The sequence below is a fragment of the Myotis brandtii genome, unplaced genomic scaffold, assembly GCF_000412655.1.
Source record: "Myotis brandtii unplaced genomic scaffold, ASM41265v1 scaffold250, whole genome shotgun sequence".
NCBI lineage: Eukaryota > Metazoa > Chordata > Mammalia > Chiroptera > Vespertilionidae > Myotis > Myotis brandtii.
The window spans coordinates 5,748,124-5,771,047 of record NW_005359478.1 but is presented as its reverse complement, the minus strand read 5'-3'; the positions used below and the strand labels follow the sequence as shown (position 1 = coordinate 5,771,047).

At 35.8% G+C, this 22,924-nt stretch overlaps 1 protein-coding gene across 3 annotated transcripts in view; it reads left to right on the top strand.

The window, feature by feature from the left end:
* The window catches only part of RC3H1 (ring finger and CCCH-type domains 1), a 53,967-nt gene that overhangs the window by 16,393 nt on the left and 14,650 nt on the right, over nt 1–22,924 (top strand). For all 3 annotated transcript variants that reach the window (XM_014540904.1, XM_005867678.2, XM_005867677.2), the window contains exons 3-13: nt 598–718; nt 1,379–1,618; nt 2,037–2,212; nt 2,977–3,177; nt 5,539–5,671; nt 9,898–10,016; nt 11,668–11,780; nt 15,241–15,522; nt 15,843–16,039; nt 18,323–18,690; nt 19,315–19,482. In XM_014540904.1, coding sequence (XP_014396390.1) covers nt 598–718; nt 1,379–1,618; nt 2,037–2,212; nt 2,977–3,177; nt 5,539–5,671; nt 9,898–10,016; nt 11,668–11,780; nt 15,241–15,522; nt 15,843–16,039; nt 18,323–18,690; nt 19,315–19,482 — 2,118 coding nt within the window. The remainder of the gene's footprint in view (nt 1–597; nt 719–1,378; nt 1,619–2,036; nt 2,213–2,976; nt 3,178–5,538; nt 5,672–9,897; nt 10,017–11,667; nt 11,781–15,240; nt 15,523–15,842; nt 16,040–18,322; nt 18,691–19,314; nt 19,483–22,924) is intronic.

Sequence of the window (22,924 nt, the reverse complement as noted above, 5' to 3'; positions counted from 1 at the left end):
TTGTAACTCATATCTGGTAAGAAACTTGCATCTAGAATATGTAAAGAACTCTTACAGCTTATTAAAAACATAATTTTAAAATAGACAAAGCTCTGAACAGATGCCTCACCAAAAAGATACACAGATAGCATATGAGCAAATAAAGGAACTCAGCAGCATTTGACATTTGGAATTGCAAATTAAAACACTGAGATACTACTACACCAATTACAATATCTAAAATCCAAAACACTGACAACACCCAATGCTGGTGAGGATTTGGAGCAACAGAAACTCATTTATTGCTGGTGGGAATGCAAAAATGGTGCAGCCACTTTGGAAGCTATTGTATCATTCTATGTTCTGTTTATATGAAATGTCCAAAATAGGCAAATTTATAGAGACAGAAATAGATTAGTTTTTTGGGCTGGGGTAGGAGTGGAAAAAATATGGAAGGAATAGTACTTAAAAGAATATGAAGTTCTTTAAGAATCCAGTAGATTTAATGGGAGTTTTGATGTTACTGGTGTTAAATGGCAGTGCATAAAACATACTCAAAAAAGCACTTGTTTAATTGATTAGTAAGCACTGACGCAGACCGCTTCTTTTGATCTCTAGGTCCCTGAGCAGCAGCCCGTTACATTGTGTAGTGGGGTTGAAGATACAAAGCATTATGACGAAGCCAGGAAATGTGTAGAAGAATTAGCATTGTACCTGAAACCACTCAGCAGCGCTAGAGGTAAGTCGGGTGCAGTTAGTAATGCTAAGCAAATGTTTATTAAAAATACTTTTATTACCATAAAAATTGTGGGCTGTAAATGAATGTTAATGAAATTAATTTATTTAGTGTAAATCAAACTCACTAGTGCTAAATAATGTTATTACGAACCATATCAAACAAAGTAGTGAATTGAGAGTTTATGTGATGTTGGAAGCATTATTTGAATGAGTTACAGAAATAAGTATAAGTATAAATGCAATAATGGTTTCAGAAGGGCTCACTATCATTTGGCAACTGAATTGTCTGCCTTCTATTCAGTTTTATATGGTGTGCTATAGGGATGGTAATAAAATTGGAAGTTGCCATTATTATCTTGCCATTACAGCTTGTTATTTATGACCTCCAGATTTGGGTCTTAAACTAATTATTATTGTCTGGCCTTTTCATCTTTATTTCTCCATGATTAAAATGAATAATGGTATATTTAGTGTCATTAATGTATTTGCATGAGGTAAAAGCTTTTGTATACTTTTAGAAATGCTTCACTTGTGTAATTCTGTTATTCATTTTAAATATTCTAGTAGAACCCATAAGTCAATCAGCCCATCCAAGGAAGTTTTTCTGAACTCTCTAAAATTGCATTGTAAACCTAGAAATAATTTTTTACTCTATTTAAAGGAGTGGGTCTGAATAGCACCACTCAGAGTGTTCTGAGTCGCCCAATGCAGAGGAAGCTGGTGACTCTGGTCCACTGCCAATTAGTGGAAGAAGAAGGCAGGATTCGTGCCATGCGAGCAGCTCGATCTTTAGGTGAACGAACAGTTACAGAGCTCATTCTCCAGCACCAGAATCCTCAGCAACTCTCTTCTAATCTTTGGGCAGCAGTCAGAGCTCGGGGCTGCCAGTTCCTTGGACCAGGTATATAATTAAGTTTCATATGTACTACACTAGTAATTCTAAAAGTATGGTCTGGGGACTATAAATATATACAACGACTAGTTCGTTGCAAATTCTCTTGTTACCAAGCAATATTCTACTTGATAACTATGGTTTGGGTGATTCCACGTCAGTTTTTCAAAGCACTTAACTTTTCCCTTAATGCCAAAAGTTTATTAATTTTGATAGACATTTTTCTTGAACGTATTGACTTTTTATCTCCTTTCTTAAATAAAATGTAATACAAAAAGCCCCCGAAAGGTTAAAAAGCGTAACTATCTATCATTGCGTTGCCTATTTAAGTGATACCTGCAGAAATTATTGAGTATTGCCCTTTTAATAAGTGAATTTATCTTATCCCTGCACATGATAAATTTTGATTTTGTTTAACTTTTCCTAGCAATGCAGGAGGAAGCTCTAAAGTTGGTTCTCCTGGCTTTAGAAGATGGTTCTGCTTTGTCAAGAAAAGTATTGGTTCTCTTTGTGGTGCAAAGGTTAGAGCCACGGTTCCCTCAAGCCTCTAAAACTAGCATTGGGCATGTTGTCCAGCTCCTGTATAGAGCCTCCTGCTTCAAGGTATGAACCTCTGTTACATTTCAGCTTAAAGGAAGCATTGTCTGTTCCCTAAACAATTAATAAAACTTTTAGTTTAATAAAGTTGCCTGAGTCTTTTCAGAAAAGTTAGCAATTTTTCTTTTAAAGAATACAGATGGCATCCTATTAAATCTTTTTGTATTAAATTTGTATGTTAGATATTGAACAACATAGATCAAACCAAGGCTTATAGATTTTTCTATTTGGCGAGACTAATAAGCTGGCTCAGTTTTCCACCAAGACTACCAGGAGAATTGGTCTGGATAGAGAGTCATTGAAGCAGGAAATAAGCTGTATTTGGCTCTTTGTTCTGATATCATTCCAGGGATTTTGACATCTGTAAAAGGGGAAATGTTTTATTGGCAAAATGGTGTGCTCCATTTTAACCTTGCTATTGTTACTATAAGAAATGTGTTTGTTACATTAAAAATGATCTGTTATGCCCAGCCAGTGTGGCTCAGTTGGTTGGATGTTGTCCCTTTCACCAGGAGGTTGCTGGTTGATTCCATGTCAGGGCACATTCCCGGGTTTCAGGCTCAATCTCCAGTAGGGGGCATGCAGGAGATAGCCGATTGGTGTTTCTCTTTCATCGATGTTTCTATTTCTCCTCCCTTCCTCTCTCTGAAATCATTAAGAACTTTTTTTTTTTTTAAGAAAATTATCTGTTATCTATAGATGCTCTTACAAAGAATAAGCCCATTTTGTTCCTTACCTGACTCACAGTGAGATTATGTGTGTCTTGTTAGGTCACCAAACGTGATGAAGATTCCTCTTTGATGCAACTGAAAGAAGAATTCAGGACCTATGAAGCTCTGCGGCGAGAGCATGACTCCCAGATAGTTCAGATTGCTATGGAAGCAGGCTTACGAATCGCACCAGACCAGTGGTCCTCTTTGCTTTATGGAGACCAGTCTCACAAATCTCATATGCAGTCCATTATTGACAAGGTAGACCCTTTTGTTGTTCCTGAATTCTTGTAGTAAGCCTGGAATTTGGGTGATTCATTTATTTAACAAGTGTGTATTAAAGTGAGTACTATACGCCACACTCATTTAAGTTATATTCTCTATAGTCCGGTGTCATGTCGTAACTAGTCACATCAAAATACCAGTTTGCTAATATAAAGATTTTTTTAAATTGAGGTATAATTGACATTTTTCATATAATATTTAATTAGTGTTTTAATGCTTTTTCCAGCACACATTCGCTCATTCTTTGAGAGGCTGGCGTTTCTTTTATATCGTTGCCTCTCTCCCTACTTTTATTGTTCTCTGAGTTTTGTTCACTGTGTTAGTTAAACCCATGTCCTAAGTGCCTTTATTGTCTGCCTGTAGCAGCCATTTAAGTCTGGAAGATGTACACACTGAGGCTTCATATTATACTCAGCAGAAAAATTTCACATAATAACTTACCAACCATTCTAAGTTTGATCAAATTTTCAGTAAACTTATTTTTACTTAATGTTGTTTGTTATGATGAAAAAAAGATCACTAGAGTTCACATGAATTTTAGATCGGGCTCATTATTTATTTCTGACTCTAAGAGCTAATTTTATTTTATTGATTTTTTACAGAGAGGAAGGGAGAGGGATAGACAGTTAGGAACATTAATGAGAAAGAAACATCGATCAGCTGCCTCCTGCACACCCCCCACTGGGGATGTGCCCGCAACCAAGGTACATGCCCTTGACCGGAATCGAACCCGGGACCCTTCAGTCCGCAGGTGGACGCTCTGTCCACTGAGCCAAACCGGTTAGGGCTAAGAGCTAATTTTAATTCTCTTAAAACTGGAGCACACTAAAAAAACAACAACCTAGAGCATACCATAAATGTGTTGTAATTCAATATGAAATATATGGAAGTGCTATAAAAACACCTTGTAAATAAATATACTATGTTCAATAATAGTATTTAATTTAATTTTTACTATTTTACCTTATATACTTAAAACCATAGAGATGATATACTTAAAGTTACCCAACCATTAACTGAGAGAAATAAGGTCAAGATGTTGCCCAAATATTTAACACTTACTGAGAGCTTACTATGTGCCTGGTGGTTTAAACAGTTCATTTAGTCTTCTCAACAGCCATCTATCATCCCTTTTATACAGAGACAAAGAGGTTAAATACATTTCTCTAGTGACAGATCTGGATTTGAACTGGGGTATTCTGACTCTAGAATCCATGTTCTTAATCACTAAGCCTCTTTCTGGGCTACTCTGCTTCTCTCTCTCTCTCTCTCTCTCTCTCTCTCTCTTTCTCTCTCCTACTCCCCAAAATAGAATTCTTTGAATGAGTAGAAGATTGATGTTAAAGGAGAATTGGGAAATGTGTTTTATAACTACTTGGTGCAAAATTTTCAATACGATATATATTACTTGTTCTGTCCTATAAGTCTTCCCTAGATACCTTTTTTTGTTGTTTATCCTCACATGAGGATATTTTCCTATTGATTTTTAGAGAGCGTGGGAGGGAGGGAGGAGGGGGAGAGAGAGGAAGAGAGAAACTTCGATGTGAGAGAGACACATTGATTGGTTGCCTCCTGCATGTGCCCCGACTAGGGCTAGGGATCAAGCCTGCAGCCAAGGTATATGCCCTTGACCAGAATCAAACCCGCAAATCTTCAGTTCGCAGGCCAATGCTATATCCACTGAACCAAACTGGCTAGGGCCCCTAGATACCTTTAGCCAAACTTTGCCTGCAACTTTTAGGTCTGAAATTATGCGACTAACTGATTATAACATATTGAAACTTTCGTAATGATAGTTTTTGTTATTGTTAATCCTCACCTGAGGATATTTTTCCCCCATTGATTTTTAGAGAGAGTCTGTAAAGATGATAGCCTGTGTCATGATCTTTGGTCTATAACAGAACTTGAGGGTCAGCTTTAGCTCAAGCGGTTACTTCGGTTTCTGCTCGTTGCGAACACATAACCCTACCTCCAGAACTTGAACTCAAACTGAGTTTGAGTTCAGTTTCATCGTTCTGTCCTTTGTATAGCATTATTTCTAGACTATCTTTCCAGATTTCAATTATTTGGAAGGACCCCAAGGGCCAGTCAAACTGTAAGAACATAAAAGAGTACTTCCAAACTGAGAATTGAGAGAGGTCTCACATGTAAGGAATGTGATAGCAGAGGGAAGCAAGGGCACAATACATTTCTGGCCAAAGCTCGGGATGTGGGGAAGGATAAAATTAAATTTAATAAATTGCAAAAATGTTTGTGATATTGTAAATAATCTTTTTCCCCCTCAAAGGATTATATTAACTCTGGCCTTTGGAGAGTTAATATTTTTCTTTTTTTAAGTTGCAGACTCCAGCCTCTTTTGCACAAAGTGTCCAGGAACTAACAATTGCTCTCCAGCGGACCGGAGATCCAGCAAATTTGAACCGACTAAGACCCCATTTGGAGCTATTAGCAAACATTGACCCTAGTCCAGGTAAACCCAAGGGATGTTAATGGACTGTCCTATGTGTGCCTCAGTGCTGCTCAATGGTTCTTTTAATTATTTTTTGTTACCATTCCCAGAATGGGCTATTCCAGATTTTTTCTACAGTATTTAAGTTCTGCCCCCATTCTTGTCTGTCTCTTTATATTATTTCAACTAATTTTTATTTAATACTTTTTACTATGCTGTTCATTTCACCAGCCAAAGATTCTCTCTGGAATCCTTTGTTTCTTTTTTCTCTCATTGTCAAGTTGTGCTGTATTTTACCATTCTCATCTTTTTTGACTAAAGTTTTCTCATTTTTTCTAAATCATATGTCATTAGTTGTGTTTTTTTGGTCCCATGTTTTCCTTCTCTGTATCTCATTCCATCAAATATCTCTCTTATTTTCACCACTTTTCCTGTTCTTTCTTGACCTGAAAATCACCCTAATTTTTCACCTAATACTTCATCTGAGATATTTTAGCTTGTATTCTATTGTTGTCCTTGTGTTTATTCCCACTACTGATATAAAACCCTCTTAACGTTCCCTAGTAACCTCCCAGTTTCTTATTCCAAAGGCTTCTTCTTAGTCCTTAAATTACTTGATTTGTCTTCAGCATTTGATAATGTTGACTACTTCCTTGATATAGAAACTCTTATAATAGCTTATATCTGTAGTCTTTTGGTTTTCTTCTGACCTGTCTAAATGCTAGTTCTCTCTTATTTTTACCATTCTTTCCTCTCCTGCCCATCAAGGAGTTGGCTGGTTGTATTCTTGGAATTTTGTTTTCTCTGCACTCTGTTGATGGTGGTCATTCATTCCCAGCATCAGGTATTATCTCTTTATAGATAATAGACTCCCAAATATCTCTATCACTGTTTTCTCTTCATTACTCCAGACCCACTTTCTGAGATTCACCATCATCTCCTCATTTCGTCTCCACTCATTACCCACTCTTCCTCCTGTGTTCCCATTCTCAGTAAATGACTTCATTCTTGAGGTATGTGAGCTTAAAACTTGAGTCTTTTGTGTTACTTCATATCTTTTCCTTTCACTTGCTCTACATACCATTCTAAACAAGAGGATCTAACTGTTCTTCTTTCACAATATCCCTTTATCTTATGCCCATTAATATTAATATGTCTTAGTGAGGCCTCAATCCTTTTCCTGAGATTGAATGCCTTCCATTCCACTTACTACTACAAAATAAATCACATCTCTCATTTCTACGTTCATAAACTTTCAGTGATAGCCTATTGAATAAGGTTTCAAAATCCTGACTGTGGCATTCACAGCCCTCTAATTTTTATCAATCTACCTTTGTAGATTTACTACCAAAACTGCTTAATCAAACCAGATCGGATCTATTCCTCGAACACAGAGATCCACTACACACACTGATCATTCTGAGCAATGAAAAGAGCACTTTCACAAGCTCACCACTCCATCAACCCCCAGCCTGTCTACCTGCATCTGTGCGGGTAGACTCTGTGCTCCTTATGTGAGAGTGGATAAACTGTACTTGCACCTAAGGCCACCCTCTCTCCTCCTGTACTAATATCATCTTGTCAAGGCTGTCCTTCCAGACAGACTTGTTTCTTATCATCAGTTTTTCTTCTCTCCTGGAGTATTTCTATCAGCATACAAATATACTATTATTCCTCTCATTGTAACACACTTTTGACACCATTTGCTATCCACCTACCACTCTATTTCTCTCCTTTTTATAGCACTCCCTTGAGCTCACTGTAGCCAGGCATTTATCTCTACCACTTAATTCAGTGTGCTTTTGTCAAGGTTACAAGTGACTTCCACGTAGCTGACTCCAAACATCAGCTCTTGATACTCATTGTATTTGAACTATTAGCAGCATTTAACGTTGTTTACTTCACTTTTTGCAACACTTTTTTCACTTGAATTCAGGCCACCACTCTCCTAGTTTCCTTCTTTCTTTATAGGATCCTCCTTCTCAGCCTCCGTTGCTGGTTTCTCCTCCTCTCCATAGCTTCTAACCACCCCCCCCCCCCCCCCCCCCCCCCCCCCCCCAACCCCCCCCCCTCCCCCCCCCAGCCTCTAATTTTTAGAGTGCTTCTAGAGTTTAATCCTTGTGTCTCTTCTGTTTTCTATTTATACCTATTCCCTAGAATGTGCTTGAAATATTATTTAAAGTCTCATGGCTTTAAATATTGTATATATATATATGTGTGTGTAACTCATGAATTTACTATATTTCACCAGTTCTGAAGCCTACAGTTGTTTTTTTACAGATCTTAGCATTTCTGAATTGGGATGCATTTGAACAAGCAGTGACATGTGATAACTTAATTAGCAGTCTTTTTTAAATTATGGGGTCACATAAAATACTGGTTTGTGTATGTTATAATTGATGGTATTTTAGGATCTATGAAACATAATATCTCCAGCCCACACCTTCTTCCAGAATTCTTTTGTATATTCACCTGTCTGCTCAACATCCAACATTCCAACCTCTCTGACTATCAGATAGGAATTTCGAACTTAATCAGTTGAAAAGTGAGTTCCAAGCCTCCACCCCACCCCCATTCCAGTTAGTGGCAATTCTGGTCTTCCATTTCCTCAGTCTAAAGACCTTGGTGATATCATCTTCAACTTATCTTTCTTTCATAAGGTACATCTGCTCCATCAGCATATCCTGTAAAATCCATTCAGAATCCACCTACTTATCACTTTCACTTCTACCACCCTTATCTCTCTTCATGGACTATAGAATAGCCTCCTATTGTCTGTCTGGTTTGAGCATAGGCGCCAGAGTGATTCTGTTACCCCTCTGCTCAAAATTCTTCAGGGCCTTCCTCAGTCAATAAAAGCCAAAATCTTTTCCATGACTTACCAGACCTCCCAAGATCTGGTCTTCCTTTACCTTTTTCTTCCTCTCTCCTCTTTTCCATCCAACTTCTCTCTGGTTTCAGCTCCACATACAGGCCAGGTGTACTCTCACAGTGGCTTTGGACTGCCTCTTTCTTCTTCCTAGAATATTTTTCTCCTAGTATATCAACCTTTCTTTCATGTCTTTGGTTAAATGTAACCTTCTCAAGGACGCCTTCTCAGGCTACCCTGTCTGAAACTTTACACATACCTGTACCGGTCTCACTCCCCTCCTTTACTCTACTTATTCAACTCATTATTATCAAAATACTTTGTATTTTGGTTATTCATCTCATCTGTTGTCTGGCTCCTCTCCTTGAGTACAACAGGGATTTTTGTTTTGGTTGCTACTGCTTCCCCAGCAATGAGAACACTCTCGGGAATTAGAAGTTAAAAAAAAAAAATACTTCTTTGTGTGACTATTCTCTTTACCTTCTCTGTATCTTCATCCTTTTGTTGTTAAAATTCCCTGTGCCCTTCAAAGCCTAGTTTAGATGCCATCACCTAAATCTTTCAGAATGTCTCCCAACAGAAGTTATATCTGCATCTGTGTTCTCATTTTGTATTTCTTTTAAAGAATATTTCATATTAAACCCTGTGGTTAATTTTTCCTTTATAAAATCTCAATGCTGGCCCTGGACAAATAACTTACTAAATGAAGAGGATGTATAGTAGAGTTGCTTTATATATTAGCTCTTCTGTGAAACTTTAAAAATATTCTGTTTACCAATACTTCATTTATACAAAATTTCAAAATAGTCATTACAAATTAGTTGCCTGCAGGCAATCCACAGTTAAGCTTTGTTTGGTACACACAGTGTTGGCCTGAAAATATTCTAAATTTTTTAGATACCAACACATAAAAACTGGGTAACTTTACATAAAAAATCTCAAATTTCACCTTTCCCTGGGAAACTGTGTGGTGTATCTGGCAGGGCCAGCCTTGCATTTTCACATAACAACCATCAGCTAAGGTTTAATAGTAACCATGGCCTTAGATGTGAAACATACTCTACATTTCAACACAGTTCCTGTCTTTATCTGTTGTCATTTCCAAAATTAAGCATCTATTGACAGTTGCCATTTATTGTCTGGCCTACTTAATTCCCTTATATTACTTTCCTTATCCTTATAGCTATTTTAGTTTATAGCCCCAGATTTAGAAGGATATATCTGTTTCTTTAAAATGATGTTTAGGAGAACAAGCTATTATTGCCTGAAGCTTAAGTTGATTTCACTGAAGAGCTGACACATCTCCTTTATTAATTTAATATTGAGCAAAACATGGGATAACATTGTTTAAAAAAATTATTTTTTATTTGTTGTGTAGATGCTCCTCCTCCTACTTGGGAACAGCTAGAAAATGGACTGGTTGCTGTGCGTACAGTGGTACATGGGCTGGTTGATTACATCCAGAACCACAGCAAGAAAGGAGCGGATCAACAGCAGGTAAGAGACACAGCCAGCGAGGTAACATGAGCATTTTAAAGCTCTGACTATAGAAACGATACAGTAAGCTAGCGTGGTTAGCAGCCAGTTTCCTGGATTAGCCTAGTAATTTTATGTGACAACATTGAATGAAATAATGTACTGGACTCACTGTTCACATTGGATATAGCAGCATTTGATTCTGTGCTAAAGTTTATTCAATTTAAATTAAATTATTCTCTTTGGTAACTATTACATCTCTGTCGGACCACAGGTATCACTTTTTAGTGCTAATACTACATCTCTCCAGTACTGTTCACACATTTGTACATGCTTTTTCTATATTAGTATTTTAACATTTTTCATTCATAATATCTGCTATGCCATTGGGCCAAATTTTCCTCAAATATTTTAAAATGAAATTTATGGCACTAAAATATAATAGATCATGTGGCTAGAGTTTTTCATTTTATTCCCCAAAATTTTATTTTGTTCTTAAGTTTTATGTTAGGTTCGCTAGATCTTTTATTTTTCAGTAGTAAACTTGAGAAATTAAAACTTTGTTTTTAATTCATCTGGCTCAGGTAAATATTAACAATAATGATTTACTATTCTTATCTTCTTTGGGAGATAAGAAATATTAAAACTGTCCCAAGTAGAATAAGATGGATATACTTATCCTAATCAATTTAAGAACAGATCAGAACTTTGTTTTGATTCAGCAATAAAAGAAATTAAAACCTATTTTTAACTCCCTATTCCATTAGACATGAAGAATGTCACAAAAATAGTAAGAATAACCTTGAAATTCTGCCAGTAGGTGATAAACTACATTAAATATCATTTCACTTAGTAATGTGTTTGATATTAACTCCCAATTTCGTTGTCCTGCCTTATCACTGAGTTGTAAATAATGTTTCCTTTTTACCTTTGGAGATATGTTAAGTCTTCGATATAATCCAGTGATGGCGAACCTATGACACGCGTGTCAGAGGTGACACGCGAACTCATTTTTTTGGTTGATTTTTCTTTGTTAAATGGCATTCAAACATATAAAATAAATATCAAAAATATAAATCTTTGTTTTACTATGGTTGCAAATATCAAAAAATTTCTATATGTGACACGGCACCAGAGTTAAGTTAGGGTTTTTCAAAATGCTGACACGCCGAGCTCAAAAGGTTCGCCATCACTGAATAGTCTATATGTCAAGAATTGGTTACAGAATATTTTTCAGTTATAGGGCCTATTGTAGATTTTGTGGTATGTTATAAAGAAACATAATTTTAAGTATACTATCCTACACATTGTTCAAAAGAAATATTAGAACACAGTTTAAACATTTGAAAGTCCTAAACTCCAATGGTTTAGGACTTTCATTACAAAACCTAGAAAGAAGATCATAGAGCCCCCTTGAGGCTTAATCAAGAATTTATGAGATGGTGCATGTTTGAGAACATATTAGAAAATTTGGATGCATTCTTTTTAATTAATTTATTTTTGAGGGGACACTGAGACTTCAGACAGAATGACTTCCCAGCACTTTTGCTCTCAGTAGTCTAGCTAAGTGTGTGCATCAATCTGAATTGTTTATCTAGATTACCAAGATCCTAAAATGGCAGTGAAAATTTCCATTTGTTTCCAGTGTCTAATGTTTCAATTTTGGTCTTAGCCTCCACAGCATAGCAAATATAAAACGTACATGTGTCGAGATATGAAGCAGAGAGGAGGATGCCCTCGTGGGGCCAGCTGTACATTTGCACACTCCCAGGAGGAACTGGAAAAGTAAGTGAGAAAGGCATTAAACTCAGCCTTCTAGTAGATAAGGTTGAATTATTAAGTAGAATAACTTTCTGCCATTGAGAAATACAAGGAGAGTAGGTGCATTCTCTTTAGTAAACAGGAAATGTTTAGAAAGTAATGCAGAATTTTAAAAAAGAAAACTGAATCAGTTTTTTCAGCTTTCATTATATTGTGCCTAAAAATAGGAAACTATTTATGGTTAGCCAAACCTAGAAGTGAGTCATTGTAACTATCAAAAAAAATGAAAGTTCTAAGAATTTTCATCAGTTTTAACTGACTTTAACTAATTGAATAGTGCATTACCAATGGAAAAATTGGCCCTTTGCTCTATTAAAGGAGTTATTTTATTTCCAGGTTCAATTTCACAGGTTTAATTTAAATTTCAAGGACCAGATAATTCCAATGATGTTAAATTTTCCAGCACATAATAGAAAGAAAAACCTTTTAATCTTTTTTATAAAACCAATAATACTAACTTTGATAAACACAGCACAATTAAACTACAAATTTATCTTGTATATTAATATTTCTTAAATCTCAAATATTAAAATTAGAATTCAATAATACATTAAAATAGATGCCATGGCTAACTACAAAGGTAGCACAATATTAGTTACTAAGGTTAGAGAAGAAATACCTTGTGGTCATATCCAAAGATTCCAAAAGGCATTTGAATAAAACCCTGTGTCCATAATAGATCGAAATTCCTTATCAGTACAATAATAACATATATAAAAGCCAGCATGATAGTATCATACTTAATTAGTATAATTAATTATAACTAATTAGATGCAGTCTCATTTAAATTAAGAGTAAAGCAAAATTTTCTACTAGCAAAACTGTTATTTAATGTCCTGGAAGTAGTAACAAATGTATGTAAGAGTAAAATAGACTTAAAATGATTACATGGAGCAATTCAAGAAAACTACTGGAAGCTAAAGAAATGAGTTTAGTAAGGTGGCAAATCAGAAAAGTTTTTAAATGACTTGCTGTCATATAAATAAATAAAGTGAAATTAATGATTCCTTTTGCATTAACAACAAAAAGACAAATACCAAGTAATAAAGTAATAAGAAATATTCAGTATCTATATTAATTGAATTAGTAGACTAGCTAGGAACATAAAGGAAGAAATGATAAATGAAGAATACTATATTTTTAGGTAAGATTGGGCATTATAAAGGTTTTGTTGTATTTTAAACAGTAATATGCAAATAGCCATGAAAATTCTGAAAAAAGCAACTAAACTAGTAACTATTGGCCAGTATTATGAGCTAAAATGAATATAAATGCTATGGTGTAAGCATAGAAATAGATAGATCAATGAACTATAATAGAAAATCTAGAAGGAGTTCCAGATACATGGGCATACGTGCCAAAGGAGGCATTTTATATCAGTAATAAAAAAGATGATGAAATAACTGCTATCCATTTGGAAAAATAATTACAGCTGGTTCTTACCTTTATACCAAAATGAATTATAAATGTATCCGAGATTTAAATATTTAAGAAGGAAACCATAGAGTATTTAGAGATTTTTGTTGTTGTTACATAATTTTATAGTAGGAAAGGATTTTTGAAGCATGACAACCCAGCATCCATAAAGAAGAAGATTTATAAATTTGAGAATATAAAAATTAAAAACTAAGATATGTCCTAAACACCACAATTGAAAGAAAAAAGATTAGTGGGGAAATGATATACAAGGGCTGATAATCCCTAATCTAGAATGAGCTCCTATAAATCTGTAAGAACGAAGAATCAGTGGAAAGATTGAATATGAAGATAAATGAGCAAAGTGGAAGAATACTCATTGCCAATAAACATGTAAAACTCTGTTCAACTTCACTAATTGCTAAAGAATGCAAATATAAACAAAACTTGGAATTTTTGAACTATCAGTTAACAAAGACTGATACTACCCAGTGTTTGATGACATACTGAAAAAAAGACATTATCAGTAGGTGTGATAATAGTTTTGGAGCATTAAAACAGTTTCTAATGTGCATACACGAGACTTAGCAAGTCTGCTTCCAGTCACTCACACAAGGGTGCAAATACATGTATATAATTATTCATTACTACATTGTTTTAACAGCAAAAAAAGTTAGGGATAACTTAAAATGTACTGACTTAAAGGAATAGCCAGGATTGTGAAGTGGAGAAAAAAATTACTAAGTCATATTAAATGACCCTATTTCTGTAAACAGTAATCTTATGTACATATGAATATTAAGACAGGATATGGAGGGAAAATCTTTATGATTATATACCAAACTGTTATCAGTGGTTACCCCTGATGGGTAGATTTTTTTCCCCCCAGAAATTTGTCAGATATGGGAAACATTTGAAAAAATAGCATTACTGTGTTGGGGGCTTGTGTTTGCAATTTTTTAAAATGCACTAGATAGTTGTGAATAGATTTGCTTTCATTGTTGATGAACAAGGATACTGGAGTTTGATGACTTAATTTTTATCCTGTGGTTAGATTTAGAATCTACAAGCCTTTTATATTACAACGTCTGTTTTAAATTTAGGCATTATTCTACATGATTTCCATTAACCCCATTTTGAAATAATTTCAGTTCTACATAGGCACACTTATAATCAGCATCAGATCTGATACAAATTACAATTCTTGATTATTTAAATATTTTAATGGAATAAATAGTAAATTTTTCTCAGTGCACACTGGCCTTTTGTTTGATTCTTCATTTATAATATAGGTTCACTGTATCCCAAGGCATTTGAGGAGCACCTAAGATAAAATTTTTCAGAACACTATCCTTTAAGGCTTTTTCTACCTTCTCCTCCAAAAGTTTTAGAAGTAGGAATTTCAATGAAAATAACATAGTTATATTAATACAAATATTAATTAGCATAATTTTCTTAAAATTATTTTTATTGATTTCAGAGAGGAAGGGAGAGGGAGAGAAAGATAGAAACATCAATGATGAGAGAGAATCATTGATTGGCTGCCTCCTGCACACCCCCCTACTGGGGATCGAGCCCGAAACCTGGGCATGTGCCCTGACTGGGAATCGAACCATGACCTCCTAGTTCATAGGCTGACACTCAACCACTGACTCACACTAGCTGGGCTTAATTAGCATGATTTGTAATGTTACAAATATTATGAGGAATTTTATATTTAATCAGTGTGTCTTGCTTGAAATTTTATATAGGCCTATAATTTTATTTCTTTGTATTGTCTTTATCTGGTTTTGGAATTAGGATAATATTGGCCTCATAAAATGAGCTTGGATATATCCACACATGCACATTCTCAAATTTATAGCTAAAGCCAATGTTTGAAGAGAATTTCTAGAAAACAATGTGCTTGGAATCTTTTAACTTTTGTATCTGTTTCTTAAATGCATTTGTGTTCTTGGTTTTGCTTTTGTAATTTTGGATTTGGTGTGTGCCTTTGCTCTTTACATAGATTTCGTAAAATGAACAAACGCCTGGGTCCCAGAAGACCCCTGAGTGCCTCTATGGGTCAGCTTAATGAGGTGGGCCTGCCTTCAGCAGCTATCCTTCCTGACGAAGGTGCGGTCGATCTGCCGAGCAGAAAACCCCCTTCTCTGCCCAATGGGATTGTGTCAGCAGGGAACACAGTAACTCAGCTGATTCCACGAGGAACAGACCCCAGCTACGATTCTACTCTGAAACCAGGAAAGATGGATCATCTGAGCAACAGTGCCCCTGGATCCCCTCCTGACCTGTATGTCATTTTCCTAACTCTTATTTTAAAATTTCTTCTTTATAAATACAAAGTAGAGGAAAGGAAGAATAATCAATTTTTTAGACTAAATTTTTGGCCATTTTGTTGTTGTTTTTATTTCTATTATGTTTTTTATTTTTTTTATGTTACTTGATTTTTAAGAAAGCATAGGTGAAATAAGATCACATTTTATACATTTTATAGAAAGTATAACTATCAGAAGAAAATAGTTTCCCAAATTGTGGCAATTTTTTTTACATTTAATAATTTATGTACATTTCGAGACCTTAAACTTGACTTGCAGAATTTTATTCCCATAGGCTAGAATCTGTCCCCAAGAGTATTCCACATCCTGTACCTCCAAGGGGGCCATCAGACCTGCCTCCCATGCCTGTCACTAAACCAATGCAGATGGTACCGCGGGGTTCGCAGTTATATCCCGCCCAGCAGGCAGACGTGTATTATCAGGATCCTCGAGGAGCCGCGCCACCATTTGAACCAGCACCTTATCAGCAGGGTAATGATCTTTCCTTTATTGCGCTCACTTTTCTTAGGATTTGTGGGAACGATTCCAGGTAAGAATGATTATATTTGCAGTAGCCTCCTTAAGATAAGTGTATTTCTTAATACTTTGCGAAAAACAGATTTTATGATCAGTTAAGTAGTATAAAATAAGTGAAGTAACAAAGCTATAAAAGAAAATTGCCTTAACTACTAAAAGCAGTTGTATGTTAAATATGTTTATATATAGGGGTTGGAAAAAGTAGGTTTATAGTTGTTATACAAATAAATAATACAATGATTAATAATAATATAAGAATAAAGTGTTTTGTATACTCACAACTGTATACCTACTTTTGCCCACCCCTATATTTATGGAAATAACTAGTCACCTAAGTAAACAATGGAAATTTGCTAAGACAGTATATATTATCCTGACCAAAATTTTCTTCAAACATGAAAAAAGAATTTATTATTACAGTGTGTATAAATTAAATACAGTATATTTTCCTTCCTTTCAGTTATCTATTTTTCTGAGTCCTGTAGTGTATATGAAAAAGACAGCATACATGCACTAGCTGGTTTGGCTCAGTGGATAGAGCGCTGGCCTGTGGACTGAAGGGTCCCAGTTTCGATTCCGGTCAAGGGCACATGCCTGGGTTGCAGGCTGGGTCCCTGTTAGGGGGCGTGCAGGAGGCAGCCATCAATGATTCTCTCTCTTCGTTGATGTTTCTATCTCACTCTCCCTCTCCCTTCCTTTCTGAAATCAGTAAAAATACAAAAAATTAAGAAATAGAAAACTGTGCCCGGCTGGTGTAGCCCAGTGGTTGAGCGTTAACCCATGAACCAGGAAGTCACCGGTTTAATTTCAGGTTTCAGACTCGATCCCACGAACGTTTATGTTTCCCAGTAAATATAATAGTTATGTTTACACTATACTATAGTCTATTAATGTGTGCAATAGCATTATGTCTAAAAATATGCATACCTTAATTTAAAAATACTTTATTGATAAAATGCCGCCCCTGTCATCTGGGCCTGTTGGAAAAATGGCACCGATAGACTTGCTCCTCTCAGGGTTGCCATAAACCTCCTATTTGTAAATAGTATAGTGCTATTATTTTTTTAATAGCTTATTCTCTCTGTGTGTGTTTTTAATTTAAATTTTTTAATAGTGCTGTTATTTTTATTTTTTAATCTTTTTTAAAAAATATATTCTATTGATTCCTTACAGAGAGGAAGGAAGAGGGACAGAGAGCTAGAAACATCAATGAGAGAGAAACACCAATCAGCTGCCTCCTGCACACCCCCCACTGGGGATGTGCCCACAACCAAGGCACATGCCCCCGACCGGAATTGAACCCGGGACCCTTCAGTCCGCCGGCCAACGCTCTATCCCTGAGCCAAACCAGTCAGGGCTAGTGCTGTTATTTTTAAACGGGGATAGATTAAAGGTGTTTTCCATTGCCTTTTCCCAAGGCTGTCTCCATTGTGAATCAGAATTGACTTCTCTGCTTTCGAAAGGATAGCTTTAAATTGGTACAGCATTATTAATATATATGAAAATATGATAAAAATTGGTTTGTATCTTTCTTTTGACCATCCATTGTCGGAAAAACCCAACTACTTTTTTTGCAGTGACCTTAAATACAGTGTACCAGTTAGGGCTCAATAGTTAGCAGAAAGAGGTTCACTGCATGAAAGTTAGGTGTTTATAAAATAAATGGAAAGTTCTGGAAAAGCAGGTTTAAGCTAGGCCTGCAGGAATAAGTCCCAGAACTAGCTGCTGAAAGAACCTGTTTTAGTGAAGAAGCAATAAAAATTGGAAACTTATATCCTTAACTGCTAGCTCCAGAATTACATCACTTGAGGCAAAAGTCTGGAAATTGGGAAGCTGCTAGGTTTGCACCAGATCTCCTTCCAGGTAACACAGTGGCACATTCAGAACTCATGCAAATGAGTGATTTGTGCAACCTGAGCTTCAGGGAAATGTAGTTTTTTGCTTTCCAATGTTTGCATTGTGTTAAGGCACATCTGAAAGACAGTCAAACAATTAAGAGAGCCAATCTATTATTGTAGATTCTAAATTAGTTTTTTTCAGGTCAATTTAATTGTCACTTTTAAGGACAATTTTTACATGTTATTTTTCATAAAGTTAACCTGAGTACATAGCAGAGGGAAAATATCTAAAGAAATGAGTTGTTAATTATTTAGTGTTGAAATATTTTAATGGACAAAGACTTAGATAGAAAATTAGTTTAGCTCATTGTTGCTCTGGTTGCTTTTCTGTAATATACAGGTGTGTACTACACTGCGCCACCGTGTGTGTCCCGCTTTGTCCGACCGCCACCATCTGCTCCTGAGCCCGGTCCTCCCTACTTGGATCATTACCCACCCTACCTCCAAGATCGTGTTGTAAACTCTCAATATGGCACACAGCCACAACAGTACCCACCTATGTACCCACCACACTATGATGGCCGTCGAGTATACCCTGCTCAATCTTATCCAAGAGAGGAGATTTTCCGAGAAAGTCCTATACCCATTGAGATTCCACCTGCAGCAGTACCATCCTATGTACCAGAATCCAGAGAAAGATACCAACAGGTGGAGGGTTACTATCCAGTGGCTCCTCATCCAACTCAGATCAGACCTTCGTACATCAGAGTATGCTGTGTCTTTTTCTTATTACATAGATTTAATTTACTTATTTTAAAGGTGGTTCTCAACCTTCCTAATGCCGCGACCCTTTAATACAGTTCATCATGTTGTGGTGACCCCCAACCATAAAATTATTTTCGTTGCTACTTCATAACTGTAATTTTGCTACTGTTACGAATCATAATGTAAATATCCGATATGCAGGATGTATTTTCATTGTTCGCGACCCACAGGTTGAGAACCGCTGGTGGAACGTCTGTTTTAAAAAATAAAATAAAATTAAGCATGCCCTTATTTTTCATCTTGTCATAATTTGGGTAGGTTTTTGTTTTAAATTAAAAGATTAAAGGGGAAAAAATTCCCACCCCACTCTCACTAATAACCCTTCTTAGTTTCTGAACTTTAGATGGTTTTATTAGCAATTCTAGATCTATTTGGAAATTATGGCCTCTGATCAAAAAGAGAAACTTAAATTTAGCTCTTTGGGAAATCCTGAGAATTTGGGGAGGGGGGGGTTTGTTTTGCTTTGTTTTAAATGTTGGTATTTCCAAATGTTAAATAAGCTTATTTAAAATATGTGCTAAATAAGTTAATGTGTTCTGAAGTTCTTTTCAATTTTTGCATTTTCAGGAGCCTCCTTATAGCCGGCTTCCTCCTCCTCCCCAGCCCCACCCTAGTCTAGATGAGCTACATCGAAGACGAAAGGAAATAATGGCCCAACTAGAGGAAAGGAAGGTTATCTCTCCACCTCCTTTTGCGCCTTCACCAACATTGCCGCCTACCTTCCATCAAGAGGAAGTAAGCACATCATTTTTAGTCTTGGTTATCCATTTTTCCTTTATCAGTCGTTTGACATGTCCTGCCTAAGTAGTCTTTGCTTATTATTCTCAATGTTATGAAAACATTTTCCCATGTTTTCTTTTAAAAGATTTACCTTTTTATTTCCCATTTAGATCTACAGTCTGTCTAGAATTGATTTTTGTATCATAGTGTTTTAAGAGTCAAGATCCATTTTTTCCCCCAGAGGATATCTTATTGACCCAGCACCATTTAATAAAAAGACCATTCTTTTCCCAGGGCCCTGTATTCACCTTTATCATGGTCAGGAGAATAGATATGTTTCTGGACTCATATTCTGTTTAATTGATATATTTCTGTGTACTTAGACCAACACCACATTATCTCAGTGTAGTTTTATAATACGTCTTATTAATTGGTGATGTTTGTTTTTCAGTTTTGTTCTTCAAGGTTACCTTTGCTGTTCTTGGTCCTTGGACTTGCCAGGCACCTTTTGGAATCAGCATATTGTTGTCCACAAAAATATCTGCTGCGATTTTTATTATGATTACATTGACTCTCTGGATCTGCACTGTCCAATATGTAACCACTAGTCACACGTGACTACTGAGTGCAAAAAATGTGGCTAATCCAAATTCACATGTGCTATAAGCATAAACTGTACACTGATCTGAAGATTTAGTACCCCCAAGAGCAAGATATTCATTAATATATATCTATTAATTACATGTTAAAATGATAATACTTTGGATATACTAGTATTAGTTTTACAAATACATATTATTAAAATTAATTTTAACAATTTCTTTTTATTTTTTTAATGTGGCTGTTAGAAATTTTTAAATTACATGTGTGAGTCTCATATTTTCATTAGACAGTATTGCTTTAGATCCATTTGGGGAGAAGTGACATCTTTTCACTATTGAGTCTCCAAGAGCATGGTCTTGCCTCCACTTACTTGGATCTTCTTTAATTTCTCACAGTAATATAATTTTCAGTCATATAATTTTCAGTCTTGCACATCTTTCATTAAACTTCTAGCTAATTGATTTTTAAGCTATTTTAAATGGAACCCTTTTGAAAGTTTATTTTCTCTTTATTATTAATGTAGAGAAAAAATATTTTTGTGTATTGGCCCTCATATTCAGCAGCCTTGCTAAATTTCCTTATTAATTTTCATATTTATTGGTGGATTTTTATGGATTTTCTTGCACACAGTCATATCCTCAGTGAATAATGACCATTTTTCTTTTCAATCCTTATGTCTCGTTTTTTTTCTTATCTTGTGATAGCTAGTCCTCCAGAATGGTTTTGAATAAAAGGAATGATAGCATGTATTCTTGACTTATTTGCAATCGTTCAGTGAATGGAGCTTTTAATAATTCATCGTTATATTTACTTTTTTGTAGATTTTACCAAATTAATGAAATTAATGAAACCTTAGTTTATACTATTTGTATAAATGAGATATGCCAAATATTTATTTAAATAACTGCCCTAGCTGGTTTGGCTCAGTGAATAGAGTGCCGGCTTGTGGACTGAAGGGTCCTGGGTTCGATTCTGGTCAAGGGCACATGCCTGGTTGTGGTCTCAATCCCCAGTACAGGAGGCAGCTGATCAATGATTCTCTCTCATCATTGATGTTCTATCTCTCCCTTCCTATCTGAAATCAATAAAAATATATTAAATAAATAATGAGGAAAGTAGCAGGATGGTAAAGATGATTCAAAGAATAGGAGAGACAGGCTAGTATAGTAATGAATGTTAGAGGGGAAAAAAGAGCCTAACCGGTTTGGCTCAGTGGATAGAGCGTCAGCCTGCAGACTGAAGGGTCCCAGGTTTGATTCCAGTCAAGGGCATGTACCTGGGTTGCGGGCACATCCCCAGTGGGAGATGTGCAGGAGGCAGCTGATCGATGTTTCTCTCTCATCGATGTTTCTAACTCTCTATCCCTCTCCCTTCCTCTCTGTAAAAAATCAATAAAATATATATTTAAAAAAAAAAAAGAACGCTGAGATAAGGTTGCTAGAATAAACTGATTAAAAGTGCTACAAGGCAGTAAGCCATACTTTGGGGGGTTATCTTCTTTGTATTTTTACAGGACATTGTTAATAGTCACCTTGAATGAATACTATTATCATTTTAATGTCTACAGGGTCTGTAGTGGTGTTCATTTTTCCACTTCTGACATCGCTTAATAATTTTTTTCAGTCATGCTAGGGACTTATCAATTTCATCTTCTCAAAAAACCAGCCTTTGCTTTGTTGATATGTATTCTGGTTTGTTGATTATACATACTGCCTGAGCTTATAGTATGTATATATGGTGGGGTTTTTTATGTCAAACATTTTCTCAGCAGTGTTGCAGTTGATGCTATGTAAGAAAAATGTCTCACATCCTTTATGTGTAGAATTATTATTCTAAACAACATTGCTATCTGACAGATAATGAATAACTGAAAAGTGAAGTACATAAGATCACGTGTAATAAATAAACAGTAACCTTTTGGGTCTGTGAAAGTCATAACATCTATTAATGTAATTTTATTTGTAAAGTATAAACATTACATGATGGAAAACTGTATTAGAGACATCCTAGAACCTTGTTATGCCCTACTGTTTTGTGTGTTTTTTTTCAAGAATTATGGAAAGCAATATGACACTGTGAAAAGTGAGCTAATTTTGGAATCAAACATCTTTGAGGTTTAGCTGTGTCACCCAGTGTGTGATCTTTTGTAAGTTCCCTAGCCTCCCTGGACCCTGAGGCTCAGGTTTCTCTATTTGTAAATCAAGCATAATGAAGCCTACTCATAGTGATGCAGTGAAGATTAAATGAGACATAAGTCATGTGGCACATAGCAGGCATTCAGTGAATAATAACTAGTTACTGACATGCAAAGCTATATACACTTGACCCTTGAACAACATGGGGGTTAGGAGTGCCAACCCCATGAAGTGAAAACTTTTGACTCCCTCAAAACTTTGCTACTGTGTAGTTGTCCCTCAATGAAGGATTGGTTCTAGCACATGCCCCCATATCAATAGCCAGAAGCTCAAGGCCCTTGTATAAACTGGCATAGAACTATGCATACATTTGACCCTCTGCATCTCTGGATACAAAACCTGGGGATACAGGGCCAACCATATGTTTATTGAAAAATAACTGTGTGCAGTGGTTCTCAACCTTCTGGCCCTTTAAATACAGTTCCTCATGTTGTGACCCAACCATAAAATTATTTTCGTTGCTACTTCATAACTGTAATGTTGCTACTGTTATGAATCGTAATGTAAATATCTGATATGCAGGATGGTCTTAGGCGACCCCTGTGAAAGGGTCCTTCGACCGCCAAAGGGGTCGCGACCCACAGGTTGAGAACCGCTGGTGTATAGTGAACCTGTGCAGTTTGTTTGTTTGTTTGTTTGTTTGTTTATTTATTATTAGT